Raw genomic sequence first — 15,483 nt, 5'->3', positions numbered from 1 at the left:
ACGCGAATCTCCTAGCGGGATTATTAAATGTGTGTACGGACTCTGTCGGACCGACCCACGACCGTGACCCAAGTCGCCGTGGTACGTATACATACGACGTGCGAATATCGGCCGGAAATGAGAAAACTTGCAGAAGTACATACCACGCAAAGTTTAATAACTCACTGCGGCACGTCTGTGTGTACGGTAACCGCGGTAGGTAGGTATTGTATGACAGGGCGGGTATTATCACTGGTACGTCAACCGGCCGGAATGGACGCGACCGCCGTGAGACCTTATAACTCGACGCCCCCGAGTGTGTGTTCAGTTTGCGTGTGCGTGCGTGTGTGTGTGTGTGTGTGTTTTTTTTTATTTTGTCGAAATTCCTTTTATTATTATACGACCTACGTGACAAAAGTAGCCAATAACGTTCGCGTCACGTTTAACGACACATATTGAAATGTAAATGTCAAACACGCGCGCACTCACTCGCTACCACTATTATTCCGTTCGAATATTATTTTCGGCAGTGGTGTTACTACTGAATGCAGAGTGTGTGCGAATGCAGCACGTATGTGCAGGTGTGTGCGGGTGGGTGTGGGTGGTTTGAATTTCGTGTTGCGACCAAATTGGCGAGAACGAGAGAACACTATAATATACACCCGTAATCCCTGCACCATTATTATCACGCGCCCGACATCGCTGCAACAACCACCCGCCTATATGCACATTTGCCTAAATACGAATGACGCATACGCGTACGCGTAGAGTTATGCATTTTTACTTTTTAGGCCAAACACGTCAAAGTATATTATATTTTGTACTGTACGATATTGCAGATGATTAATTGACCAAATTTAAAATCAAATAACAATATGATAATATTATATAATATAGACTTTGGATGGGCTAATCGAAAACACTAGTATTATAGTATTATTAGTCAACAACTAATTTGTTACGATGTGTCCAACGTGAACTCTGGTCCAATGCGACCGAATTCTAGTGTGACCATGCTGTTCGTCGCGCAATAAAAGCTGTTTTTTTTCACCACGTCGCCCGCTTCACGTTGGATACAGCGGTTAAAGTAGGTACTTATCTTCAATAATATTATCATATATTTTTATTCACACTAAAATTATTTTATGAATTGGACACAATTCAATTATTGAGGCCGCAAAATAAAATGTTTTTAAGGATGATCATAGGATAAAATAACAGCTCCATATTTTCGTTGTACACTTGTTGCATATTTTTCTACATGATTTCAATAGTCTGTTAGATTGCTCCAATCCAATGTCCCAATTTCAAACTTGTTAGTAAGACGAAATATTGACGTAGGTATGCAAAGTTGGGGGAGGGGGAGCAATCGATTAATAACATTCACTAATATTTCGTATGTAATTTGTAAGATTTACAAGTCCATCCATTTTCCACGAAACCCATTTTTCAACTTAGTCCACCCAAGTTGTGCTAAAACTTTGAAATTAGTGCTAAACGACAGACACGAGAAATGAGTATGTACGCAATCTACGAATGATTTATGTATACTCTACGCGGCAACAGAGGGAAAGTCATAGAATGTAAGCAATACATATAAGGAAACATTTGTATGTTATTATCTACAAAATTTAACACCAAACGTGGATATTTTTCTATTCATGCCAAATGTATATTTTATTTGACCAAAATAAAATTGTTGATGAGTTCGTTCATTCGATGGAATTTTATAGTTTAAACCATCATAATTAATATAAAATTATTGTACACGTTTGGAAGAAAGTGTTGACACTACGCTATTACTCAGGGGCGAGTAGGAAAATTTGGAAATATTATTTATATACCTAGTTCGTAGAGTTCGCAGAGTGCATAGTGTATACGTCTTGATCGTAATAGTGATAATAATTTTCCGGTGCTCGTGGGTGTGGGTAGGTGGGTCTTAAGCCACGGAATTCGTTTCGTTGCATAATCTCGTTTGGAGGTTTGTTGCCACGATTCGCGTTTAATTCTCATTTCCGTATTTCGCCCAACTAATCAAGATGAACACAGCGTATATACTTCGGAAGCTCAAGCATGTTTCCAGCCACCTAATCCTCGGGCCCGACTACCTAAATGCCTAATCCTAATATATCATAAAATACTTGAGGCGTCGCGTGAGCGCCCGCCATGATTAGTAGAAAGCGTGCGGCTATCATTAAAATAGAAATTGGTTTGATATTGTAGAAAAACAAATACACTTGTGATAAAATCTGAATACACTGAAAATGAAACTAGGAGAATTTCTTGGGAGGATTGTGAATACATTTCAAAATTGTTTTGTGGCTATGGAGTCCGGCCTCTCCCTAAAAAACAAATTGAATATGACACACCAAAGATATATCAAATCATATGTATGACACATAATATGCATTCGTGTTTAGTTTACCGTGATCTGAGGTAATATTATCTTCGGTGGTGGATGTTTGGAAAATCGAAAAATATTTCCATATTCGTCGTTATTATAGAACGTATACATGTATGGTAACTTGAATATTATACATTAAAATCATTCGTAATATAATGTTACACCGATTTTGTGCAATATTTTGAGGTAGGTACACATGACCTATGTACGGTGGTCTATCGACGTGCAGACACTCGACTATTGGCGCTATACATATGAAAACTGGGAGATATGTGTATGTGTATTATATATATATACATAGGTTTGTCAACTAGTTTTTCAATAACCACGATGACTGATCGAAATACCACTCGTTTGTTGATTTTCAAAGGCGTATTACATTCCACCGTAGTACATTATATATGACGTACATTATAATATTATATAATATCAGTCAACGATGAGAGAGTTCATGATTTTTTTATGACTCAGTTAAGCGGAATGAATGCGCATAAATAAGAAAACATTAAAATTTAAACTCGATACAATTTTTAATTTACTTGGTTTAATTAAAAGTTAATACACACCTTTGTTTTTGTTTACGATACTAAAGCCAACTTTATTTTGGTACCATTAAAAAAAATCAATTCCAACCAAATATTTATTGACTTAAAAACGGAATCGATTGAAACGTGATCAAATTAAATAAAATTAAAAAAATAAATAAACTGAGTGAGCTCTTTAAAATGAAAAATGAATTAATTGATTTCGCGTAGATTAAAAAACCATTTGGTTAATTAAGTATAGTTAAATCAACGGAAACCCAAAAGTAACTAGCCAAGTCGAAAAGTTTAAAAAAAAATTAACTTTTTGATTTGTCTCTAAATCGTATTTGCTCGTCATGTGCACAGCCTTGATAGTCGATAGTCGATACCATCAACCAGTAATATGAGTATTGTTTAGCTCCAATACGATCATTATCTTATATAGTATACGCGCGATGACGGGTAATCGAGTGAATGACAAAAATATTATGAAGCTCGTAGATCGCTGCGATTCTTTCGTAATGTTATTTATATTATGTCGCCGTTTGGTGGGTGTTTCGCAGTTTTTTCTCTTGTCCCTTCAAAAATGCCATAAAAATGCAAATGATTTCGATCCGACCGTTTTGCCGCACCAAACGGACGTGTAGTACACATAAACGTACATAGGTACACACACACACACGCATACACACACACATACACACACACGCACACACACACACACACACACACACACACACACACACACGCACACAGTATATAGGTATATAAGAATAAGCGCAGTACAAAGGATTCACGCACATAATATAATGTATATTGTGTGCAAAACAAAAATATTCAACGCCGAGGGAGATCGTCATGCGAAAGACGTCTCGTATGATATCAAATCATGAACAGCCTGTGGGTGCTTTGTCGACAACTCTAAATTAATTACTGATGAAAACTATGTGTGGTGTACACAAAGAAACCGCGTGCGGCAGAGAACTCGAGTAAGTTTAATCGGATTAACGACGCACCAAATGAAATTGGTATTTGACAATGGTCTGGGATTCACTGTTATGTGCTATTATTATATATTCAAACGCAATACGCAAACGTCTGCGTTGAATTTCCGGAAAGTTTTTAATAATTTTTAAACAATTAAGAATCGTGGATTTTCAATAATAACAACATTATACAGGGAGCACTTCCGTCGCCGTTTGCATTAAAAATGTCTGTTCTATTCTGAACCATTTTTTTTTTCAAAAATGGAGCTTTTCTATGTGTAGAGCTTAATCTATGTACAAAAACTTTTTGTTTTTTCGTTATACATATCCGCCGTCTCATAGGTACGTCTTTGTGGGCGGGGAGAGAGTGTCATTACAATAATAGTGAAATTATTTTTAAAATCGACCATGAGTCCCGAATTGTTAAGAAAGTAAAAAAAACACAATTTGTTAGTACGATCTAATACAAATATATTTTTATTATTCTACGCAATAAAAAATAAATTTTGAAAACCCCATTATTTTATGACAATACTAATAAGAAGCAGTGATAATAAACATTTTTAAGACAATTGTTTTGGGGAACTTATATTTTTGGGGTGTACATAACCAGGTGACCACAATCTGTGCACGCCTGTGGGATTTACATGTATTTTATAAGTGTTTAACATTTTGTCTTTCCTTGATATTCTACTGTTTTATGTATGTATAATACTATGAACATATTTTAAAAGATTGTACCATTTTTTTTATTCTAATTACCTGATATTTACATCTGTTGACTCCTATTTTGGTGTTTTTCACAGCCTGATTTAGATCCCCGTTACCCTATAACATGAACACTTCAATATTGCATTTTCATTCGGGTCGATCGGCGTTCATATTTCGTATCTCGTTTTATTCACTATATATTTTAATATAATACTATTATGTATATTTTAATATTTATGTGCACATCAAATTTTTGGACTGAACGCGACAGATGAAATTTAGGTGTAAATTGATTAAAATTGTCACTCGGCAATGGTCGGGACAGTGCGTACAGTTGATAGAACTGAAATTGCATTAATTGGATTATTTGTATTTTACGTCCATCTCGGAGTGCACTGTAGTTATTTTCGATGGACTGAAATAAATTATTAGCATATTATGATATATATTTATTAATTATTGAGTACAGCGTAATTCTTTTAACAGTATAAAATCAAGTGTGAATTTATTTCAAAATTGTTATTTATTTATTTGGAACATTTTAAATACCAGTACAATCAGGCATAATATTTTATATTATTCGCCAAGCTCTAAGATTTTCAGTAAATCCGTTTACCTATATTAGTTGAAATTAATTAAATTCATTGAAATACCTTTGGAATAATGTCGATCTGTAAAATATATATATCGAATACCGAGTACACAAACAAATATTTATTCTTATAAATAAGCTCTTTTTAATGTTTAAAGTTTAGTTGTGTAGGAGGTGAAGTAACAATACTCTCAATGTCACCCACGAAATATAATAATCAATGAGAAAGTTAATACTTACTATACTTTTAATTTCATAAAAATATACACTCAATTTTACTGTTCAGTGAATCACGTTGTAAATTATTGTCTTGCGACTGCGTCGTTAATCGATTTATTGTTTGTCGTTCGTTGTTGAGGTGTCAATTACGGAAAGGAAAAAACTACTACACGATAGGGGATAAAACGTTATATATTATGTCACTGCGAATGTTCGCAATTGGTGAGTGCCGACAGTCACCAGTTAATGTCGTCATACACCAAAGTCATTGGTGAATGTTGGCGTATTGATTACATTTGTACTGTTTGTAAACATTTACTAGCGAATGTCGACGTTTATAAACCGATATTGGTGAATGTTGGTAATGCCGATGTTATTTAATCTGATCTCGTCCAACATTCTAGTACCTACCTATTAAATAATATACAAGGTATTGTACAAGTTGATCATTTCAATAAAATGTTCAACTATCTCACCCTGCGTCTTATTATTATATCTGGATAACCGGCATGCCATATAATGCCTCTTTAACATTTTTTATGATATTGTCATACGACGTAGTTATAGTGTTATCGTAGTATAGTGATTTGCACAATAACCAAAACATCTATTTTTTAATGGAAAACATACGCGAAGTATTTTATAATAAATTTAATAATTTAGCATCTAAAAAATTAGGTACCGAAAATTGTGTTATAAATAAATTGTACACCAGAAACCAATTTTTAGTGTGTAAAGAAAATTAAAAATCAATCACTGATGTACATGTGGATCAAAAAAATGTCCTCAAGGCAAGCTTCTGCATCAAATTCATCAACCGGTGGGCAAGGGTATAACACGATGTAATTGCAAACCGTAACCTATGCCAACATTAACCAAAATCCTAATGTAAATGTCAACATCCACTAGTACATGTCTATATTATCTTAATTTTTCAACATTCACCAATTTATTAGGTGCATGTCAACATTCACTAGGTGATTGTCAGCACTCACCAATTGCGGACATTCACAGTAACATATAATATAAGATATTATTTTTTATGGAATTCAGAGGCGTATTTGTTACGACGATATGCGTGTACAGGGGTTGTTTTACTGTGTACAGCCGTTTTACTGTGTATATTTTTCTACTATAACTGGGGATATAGACATTTTGATTTTTACACCAATAGTTAGTTTCTACATAAAAGTATAATAGTTAATGACGGATACAATGATTTGAAATATTTCATTTTTATGTTCCACTTTAATCTCGATTTTCGTTTTTTTTAAACGTATATTAAATCTCTGAAACTCTTTAAAATCAAAATTATAAATTCTATCCTTCAAGTACAATAATTTAAAGGATTATTTTTTTTTATTTACTGTCGTTATTTCTGATTTAATTGTTTTGGGAGTTGCCCATTAATAATATTTTAATATTATCTTCTCCACGTATTTAATAATATATTTGCAATTGAAGAATAATCCAATTTAAAAAAAAAATCAAAATAGGTTGGAATATGAATGTAAGGTAATTTCCGTTTTTAATAGGTTTTTAAAATTCCTTCAATAAACATTTTTTTTTTATTTTAGAAACAATTAAATTGTTATATTTTACCTAATACAATTATTATTTTGTATTTATGTTCAAATGGTTTTTAAATTATTGTTGTAATTATGGTTTAAAGATAAAAAAACAACTATACGAAATATATAGGCATCATAAATCATAATATAATTAAACAGAATAAAAATCATATATATAGCATAATGAAGCATAGTTCACATAATGTAATTAATTACGGACCATCATTTTACTATACAATATTATCAAAATAATTAGATTTTATTATGTCAATAAAACCTTGAAAACTTAACACACACATGCACAGAACACACATATTACTCACTTGAGCATTAAATAATAATTTTTAAATTATAAAACTAGCTTTTTTATATCGCATTGGTGTGCAATGACATAATATCCTAAATGGTTTCCTATACGTGCGCATTTTCAAAATCTTTGATCAAACCGCGAATATATTCGTGAGTTTATGACATTCTATTATTTGACAAATTGTATATCATTATACTATATATACATATGATTTTATATCGCATTATAACTGCAATATAACTAAAGTCCGAACAGTTCTAAATTTAGAACTTCTAATATTAATATTATACCATTCGCAGTGCGTACACGTTTACGCATATTTATATCTATGTGACCATATACATGCATACATCGTCTACGTAACGTTATCGAAGTATTTTATTATGTCGTTAAAATTCAGATTTCCTAAAGTATACATGGGTATCAACATAAGATATATATTCACGTTAGACACTGCCCCCGCCGTTATAGCCATAATAATAATAATAATAATAATAATAATAATAATAATAATACCGTATAATATATGTAGGTACAAATATATACGTCTACGCGATATATGCATGCGACGATAACCCGACCTAACCCAACGTAAATCTGCATGTCATAGGCGCGAATATGAGTGCTGAGGTCAAAAGCATTCTCTGCAGAGCGAGGACATTGTGTAATTGTTATACGCGCGTAATCGGTCCAAAATATGAATTATTATTTTATTTACTATAGATTATTCAAATTTTAAATGAATAGATGATACGGGATCCGGGGAATGAGAAAACCGCTAAATTACATAATGTGTCTTTTAAGTTTGAAAAACGATTCTGGGCGCAGTACGGTTCGGAGGAAAAAAAATTTGTTCAAAACGAGTACTATACCTAACTCATATACTGCTTATATTATACATATATATATATATTTAATGTCGACGTTGGATTTCGTGGTTTTTCAAAGACATTTCTATGAACGAATAAAAAAATATATATATACCTTTTATAAAATACAATCAGTATTCCATTTTCAATCTATGGATGTGCTGCATGAAACTTTTTGATCAAACGTACTGACCTCGAAAAACACCATTAAAAAAATGTAAAACCAATACTTCACTCAGTACTCACCCCGCTTAAGATCGCGTGTATATAATATATTTTTTATATATGTTTTAAAATTTAATTTATAAAGCACGACAAATCTAAAATATGAACTCATATTTTGTCAACCATCATGTAGAGAAAAAAATTATTTAGCACACACATTTATATTCTGTGAGTGGAAAAATCTTCAACTTACTTCTTTGGGGACGCAATTTACCGATTCCGCAACTTATATGTGTCGGTTCCGGTTACACGGTTCTTCAGATAGTTTCGGTATAATAATGGTTCTTTTCGGGTCACTTCCGGTGAACTAGTGCAACTAGGACAAAGTTAAAAATTAGTACTCCTAAAAATTCAAACTACAGTCGGATTTCTGAATATTTCTTTAATTTTAAATTTTGTTCTTAAATAATTAGTATTGGTCGTTGTCCGATATTACCTAGTTCTAAAAAAAAAATTAAAAGTTATTATGAGTGAACGGAGCCACTGTGGTGTAGCAAAATTGTCTATCTAACACGCCGTGTTACCGTGAAAATAATAATACATAATATTATTGTATTGCTGAATGGTATGGTAATCTACTATACGGTGGTTTAAAAACACGTTTTAAAATAAATCAAAGATAAATCAATGGATATTTAAACGACGCTACGTACTAATTATATATCGAGGGTGAATTTAAGTGCATGTTTCAACATTTTTTGTAATCCTACGAATCCCGAACACCACACGCCTCGATCTGTTTAATATTTTATCGTGTAATTGTACTGAAATATCTATGCTAATGTCGTATATAACATTGTACTGATGAACACTTTCCGTTTTTCTCGCAGGTAACATGTTCGAATGCGACTGCAGTCTGCTGTGGATGAACCGACTGGCCCTCGAGACGACCAACGATCAGGTGGCACGCGAGCTGGCGACCGCCCAGTGTCAGATGAACGACACGGCCGACAGCGACGGCGGCGGCGACTTGGCCGATTTGAAAGTGGCGGGCCCGCGGAACGTTTACGGCGGCGGCGACGGCGGCTACGGCGCGAACCAGGTGGACGCCGAGACGCCGGCAGACAAGGCGATATCGGTCGGCGGCGCCGGCGGAGGGATCGCGGACGGCGTGGACGGGGGGCTGCCCAAGTCGTTCGACGAACCGCTGGTGGTCACCATCCGCACGTTGAACGAGGACACTTGCCCGGGCAAGGAGCAGCCACTGGTGGACGGGGCGCCGGACGCGGCCCAAAATTCGGATCGCGTGCTCTGGGAGTCGACCAAGTCGGCGGCGGCGGCGGCGGCGGGCTCGGCTCTCCACGCGCCACTGGGTCGGTCGGCCATGCCCGTCCTCGCCGTGGTCTTCGCCGTCGTCAGTTCGCGTCGCTGTTAGGCCAACAACTATTCACGTCCTCTCGCGCCATCATATTATTATTGTATTATGTTTATTACTATAATAATATAATGTTACGTACTTACATTTTGTTATAAGGTATGTGTGTCTGTGTGCGTGTGAGTGTACGGGGTGGCCAAACGTCAAACGCGAAATGTGCGTAAACGCCATCGACACGATAAAATAAAATAATGTCATATAAAAACGATCGCGATGCCTACGGACGTACCTCGCCTACAAAATAATATGTCCACCGTCGCTGTTTACGGCCCCGTGGTAAAATTATAGTAACGTTGTATTTTCCTTCGCTATTTTCAAACAAATCGGCGGCATCGGCGCGGTTTCCAAATCGCTCGAAATGTTGCACAATTATCCGCGATATTATATAGGTACCACGCAATCCTCGTGTTTGCAAGTACGTCGCTGAAAATGCATTTTTTTCAATATAAAACATCGGCTCCGTCGTAACACGCTGCATTATAATATTACATAGGCACACCTATACTCACGAAAACAATACCATATTATCATACAGGCGTAGGTACCGTCGTACACGAATTTATTGTTTATTTTCGTACTCAGTTCGCGATTTTTAAGCGCACGGTTTGAAGAAAAATGCATGCCATGAATTGCACTGTAACAAATCGTAACGATTATTAAAATAATATAATAAAATATAAACATTTAATATTAAAGCTGTATAATATTATGAACAATTTAAAAAATGATAAGATAGTAATATTAAGGGACGCGGCCCCAATTCGAATAAAATATATAGAACGAGTCGACGGAATGTATAAACAAAAGAAGCGAGACGTGCGGCCACCCGAAATATTATACATTAACATATTATGTAGTTTATATAATATTTATATTCATAGATTTAGATATTAAACCTAGATGTGAGCATATACATAGTAATAATGAAAACCAAAATTACTTTTATTATTCATCGTGTTATCGCATAATAATAATATTCTTTCGTCACTATAATATTATATTATTGTCTGCAGTTTTTGCAAAATACGCATAATATATTTTTAGTATTATTGCAACAGTAAGATTATAATATTTTAGTCGTTAATTATTTCTTTCGATCCATATTATTGTACTCAAATTTAATAACGTGCTGTAGAATTATTGTGTATAATAATATTGAAATTGTATTAAATGATGATTCATGTGCCGAAACACAATGACCGATGACGGTACAAACATCAAAAACGTCTAACGCAGAGGTTGCAGCCGATAGTCGCCGACAAACAAAAATTAAAATAAGTAAAAGTGAAATCTAAAAACACTGTAAAAAAATCTACGTATATAGGTATTGACTACGATAAGCGATATAATCTAACGCGTCTGTCGGCGGTCGTGGAACTGTGGAAGTCGTTTGTAATAATAATATCATTACACGGCCCCGTTAACATAATATCATACTCGATCCGGAAGGCGGGTGATAAGAAAAAAATTGTATTTTTTCTAGAAACGGAGTTATCATATTTCCCGGGGGTCTGGAACGAAATCGCGTGTTAATATATAGTGTACGAGCATGAAAGCTGTTGTATTATATTATACACCTCTTGTTATCGGTTTTTTTCCCCCGTCAAAACCCAAGAATGGACCGCCTTCCGCCGACCGCACTGCAATATCCTTCGAGCGCGACTAAAAATAATATAAGCAACAATAATAATATAATACGAACTAGCGAATTCGAAGCGATTCGAGAATGAAGAAACATCAAATCATAATATTATACGGCACGTGAGCGCATATCACATGTAATATCATAATTACATGTATATGCACCTGCAGTAGGGCAACCGGGGCTATGCTTTGATGAGGAGGTGGAGGGGCTGATCATTTTTTTACACAGAGGACGCTTGTCTAGGACAGGGTCGGTAAGCTGATGCCATATACCATTTTATTATTATTCATATTTCAATATAAGATTTTAGACGACTTTAGCAGCAACCTTCAATAATTACAAATGGTTAAATTAATTTAGTAAGCGGCCTATACGTCTCGGGCGTACGTTCACAAAACACTGTTATTTATCACTAACAATTTTTTATTTTCCTCGAAATTTCGGGGAGTGCTACAGCCCCTTCAATACTACTGAGTTACGTGCCTTCCGCATATAAAGTCTGACAACGTTTCGAGACATGACAGGATGTGAACATCCGGATCGTCGGAACACCATCACAAACGATGCTCCAACGCCATGTGTGTATCGCCTCAGACGACTATACTATAATATTTATGTATTGGTATACTATTTACTGCAGTACAGCAGTATTGGTATGTGTAAATATATTATTTCTTCGTAAATGATATTATTATTATCACACACATGTGAACGTTTTTAAACATGCAACTGCAGTCGTCGAGATGTAATACGCAGTTATTGTATAATATTATATCGTTGCAGTCTGCACGACGTATTACACTCCGTTATATTCCTAATAATATTCTAATACGCGTTTCTCTTCTGCAGCTCTTTTTTTTTTCATTCCCTCCGTCTCTGACAAATCTGTTGTCAAATTATGCACTTTCGCAGTTAGATTTCTGCGGCGATTTTAAGCGTGCAAATCGCATTATATTATTACCTCCATACGTTAAAAAATTGAGTGCCCGATTCGATAATTGCAATTATGTTTTTCGTGAAACTTTTTGCCTTTTTTTAAACTCTTGTTTGTCTTAAATTAATGTTTAAATGTCCGAAATCATGAAACTATTATACAATGGTGGCATGATTACTTAATACAAAAAAAACTAAGGCTCTATAAAATAAAATAATAATTTTTCATAAAAAAAAAAATACGTTATAAATCCATTCCTTCAATTTTAAATGATAAATATACATAAACATATTATTATAATATGTTGTATTATATGCATGTTGTTTAAAATAACATAATATTAAATTTAACGTCCTTTTTTTAATAAACTATATATTATAACAATAATATGTTCGGTAGAAACTAAAACAAATTTGAAATTTAAAAATCCATATTACATGTACTATATTATATATTAAGAAATTATGTTATCTTATGATTTTTTTAAGTTGTGTTTTTATTAGAGATTTGTTCTCATTAACTCACAACTATACATAATAATATATACCTAAATAATATCATCTATTGTTATTATGAATAGATGACTGTATTATTGTATTTTAGACTACCGATATAATATTTTTATGTGTTTAACGCCATTACGCGGACTTATTTGTATATATATTTTTTTCTTCATAATATAGATGTAATATCAGTTATTTATAAGGTTACATATTATACGCCGTATATCGAGTGTAAAAAGTATTATTATATTCTATAATGTTTTATTGATTCACCGACCTAAAGTATTTTATTATTTTGTACTCGTGCATGTGTGTACGAAAAATTAGAACCAAACACCTCGGAATCACTGGAAATTAAAAGCGGAAAATAGAAACGTAACATATATAATATATATACTTTAAGTTAGTGTATTAAGTTTCCAAAACACGTAATGACTATTATTTAACCCATCCTAAAAACTTAATACCTGTTAAAACCAATCTTCGTTTTGTATCAAATAAAAACCGTATTATATATTATGTACATGTTACTTTTCGTGTCCTTACTCTCTACGTATTGAGTGATATTCCTCTAGAAATATTATCCATATACCTACCTATTTCCGGTTGGAAAACAATAAATCATTTATAGCCCCTTAAATGTTAATATGTTGATTGCCACCGATTTTGAGGAGGAGCCGCCTCTGCGTCGTGTTTAATTTAATTATTTAACACGAAATATAGGTATAGCACCTTTGCATAATATAATGGGCTTATATATAATATTATATATATTTTTTTTTTTTACCTGAAGTGCGTTCGGCTGTTACCTACGTTTGGGTAAATATTTGTCTGTCAATCATTTCAGACGATTCCAAACCTCTTGTCATTATATACTTGTTTTGAGAGGGTGTTATACTGTTATTTGACGTGGACAGCTGTAGCCTATAGTATATAGCTACTGTAATAAATATGTGAAGGCTATAAAAAAAAAAAAACAAATGCGTAGGTATAATATTTTATTTTATACCTAAACCTCTCCCTCGCAGTTTCGTATGCCTATATACTTACACAAGGCGAGTTTTTTTTACCAAGTACCTATACGCTAGTTTTTTGTGAAATTTGTCTGCATAGAAGTATAAATGTGTTATCTGTTAGTATACAATTCTAAGAATAGATTCAGCCAAAGAAAAATTGACATGGATAAACACATATTTGAATTGGCACTCTCCACCGTGTGTAGTACACAATATAAATGTATATTACACCAATGCCTTCCTCCAAAAACATATATAGATATAATATGAATATAGAAAAATATTATTATTCAAAATTAATCAAATAAATATTATAACAGGTACCTATTACTATTAAATATAGTAATTTATTATTACATTACAATTCATTCAACGTTAAAATAGCGTTACCATAATACAGGGCGTTTCCAAGGATTCACCCGATTCCGAATTATAGCCTACTAAAATCGGATGAACCATTTTGAAATTTCCTGTACAACAAACTGAATCTACGACTGGTAAAATGAATTCATTATGAAAATATTACTACACCGTTCGATTAAAAGTCATTCGGTTTAAATTCTAGGCACCATCTCACTATTCCTTTGCCCCTAGAGCAGTCTCAGCAATTCCCATAAAAATGCATTATGCCCTGTAATTGAAAAAAATACATTTTACACGATATAATAATATGTTATGAGCAAGACTTAAATTTATTCTTATAAAATTACTTATTCTGATCATAATATTACACTTCAAATTCCTTTCCACTTCAAACCCAACGTTTATTAAGATTACGTACAATAGGTTATAGTTACTTAATTTAGAAGTAAGTACACAACAAGTCGATAAAATAAAAATATATTGTGCACAGATTATATTATACAATATGATGTGCTTTATTTAGAGTGAAATGTTGAATGAAACATTAAACAACTGAAATTCGTTTATGATTATTGAAGTACATAGTAACAATGTAATTGTATCGAAATTGATATAGGTACACTATACGGGATGATTCTTCAAGCACGCTCACCCTTTTTTTCTTCAATTATGCAATACTATTTAAAATCTGATTTTTGAAATTCTTAAATATTAAACTTTTAACTGGAAAACCATTTAAAAATTCGAAAAACCAGATTTTGATTAACTGCGTTATTGAAGAAGCAGACGAACCGAGAAAATTATAGTAGCTTGGTAAGTATAAGTAGAAACAAAATATTTTTCTACAATTGTTATTGCTAACATAATATACCTAAGTATAAAGTTAAAGAGATTGAGATAAATATGGACAAAAAACGGAATTCTCCCAAACACCTAAGTTGGCTATACAACAATAATATAATATAATATCGTACGCCATCGTCTCACTTTTCCCGGCGGCGCGGCGGCATATTTCCCTCGAAACGAGTGTGTTTGAGTCACGCATAATTAAATCTGCTAGAAAATTGGTCATGCACACAAAATGTTTTACACATTTATAAATAATTTAATAAATATAATATTATATAGTTGGATAACCATCGGCGCTACTTCCGTTTATCATATTATACCTAATAATATGGTTTAAGCTCTGAATGCGACGTGAAGATTAACACCGCACGACCGTCGCAATATATCGTCCACGACCGTCGTCGTAGG

General features: G+C 33.6%; 1 protein-coding gene across 3 annotated transcripts in view; it reads left to right on the top strand.

Annotated features, from left to right (window-relative positions):
- Positions 1-12,349, top strand: part of LOC111041008 (connectin-like) — a 268,864-nt gene extending 256,515 nt beyond the window's left edge. For all 3 annotated transcript variants that reach the window (XM_022325139.1, XM_022325141.1, XM_022325140.1), the window contains one exon: positions 9,221-12,349. In XM_022325139.1, coding sequence (XP_022180831.1) covers positions 9,221-9,765 — 545 coding nt within the window. In that variant the 3' untranslated portion in view covers positions 9,766-12,349. The remainder of the gene's footprint in view (positions 1-9,220) is intronic.
- Positions 12,350-15,483: the final 3,134 nt, after the last annotated feature.

The sequence above is a fragment of the Myzus persicae genome, unplaced genomic scaffold (genome assembly GCF_001856785.1).
Source record: "Myzus persicae strain clone G006 unplaced genomic scaffold, MPER_G0061.0, whole genome shotgun sequence".
Classification (NCBI taxonomy): Eukaryota; Metazoa; Arthropoda; class Insecta; order Hemiptera; family Aphididae; genus Myzus; species Myzus persicae.
This window is presented reverse-complemented; position numbering and strand designations above follow the sequence as displayed.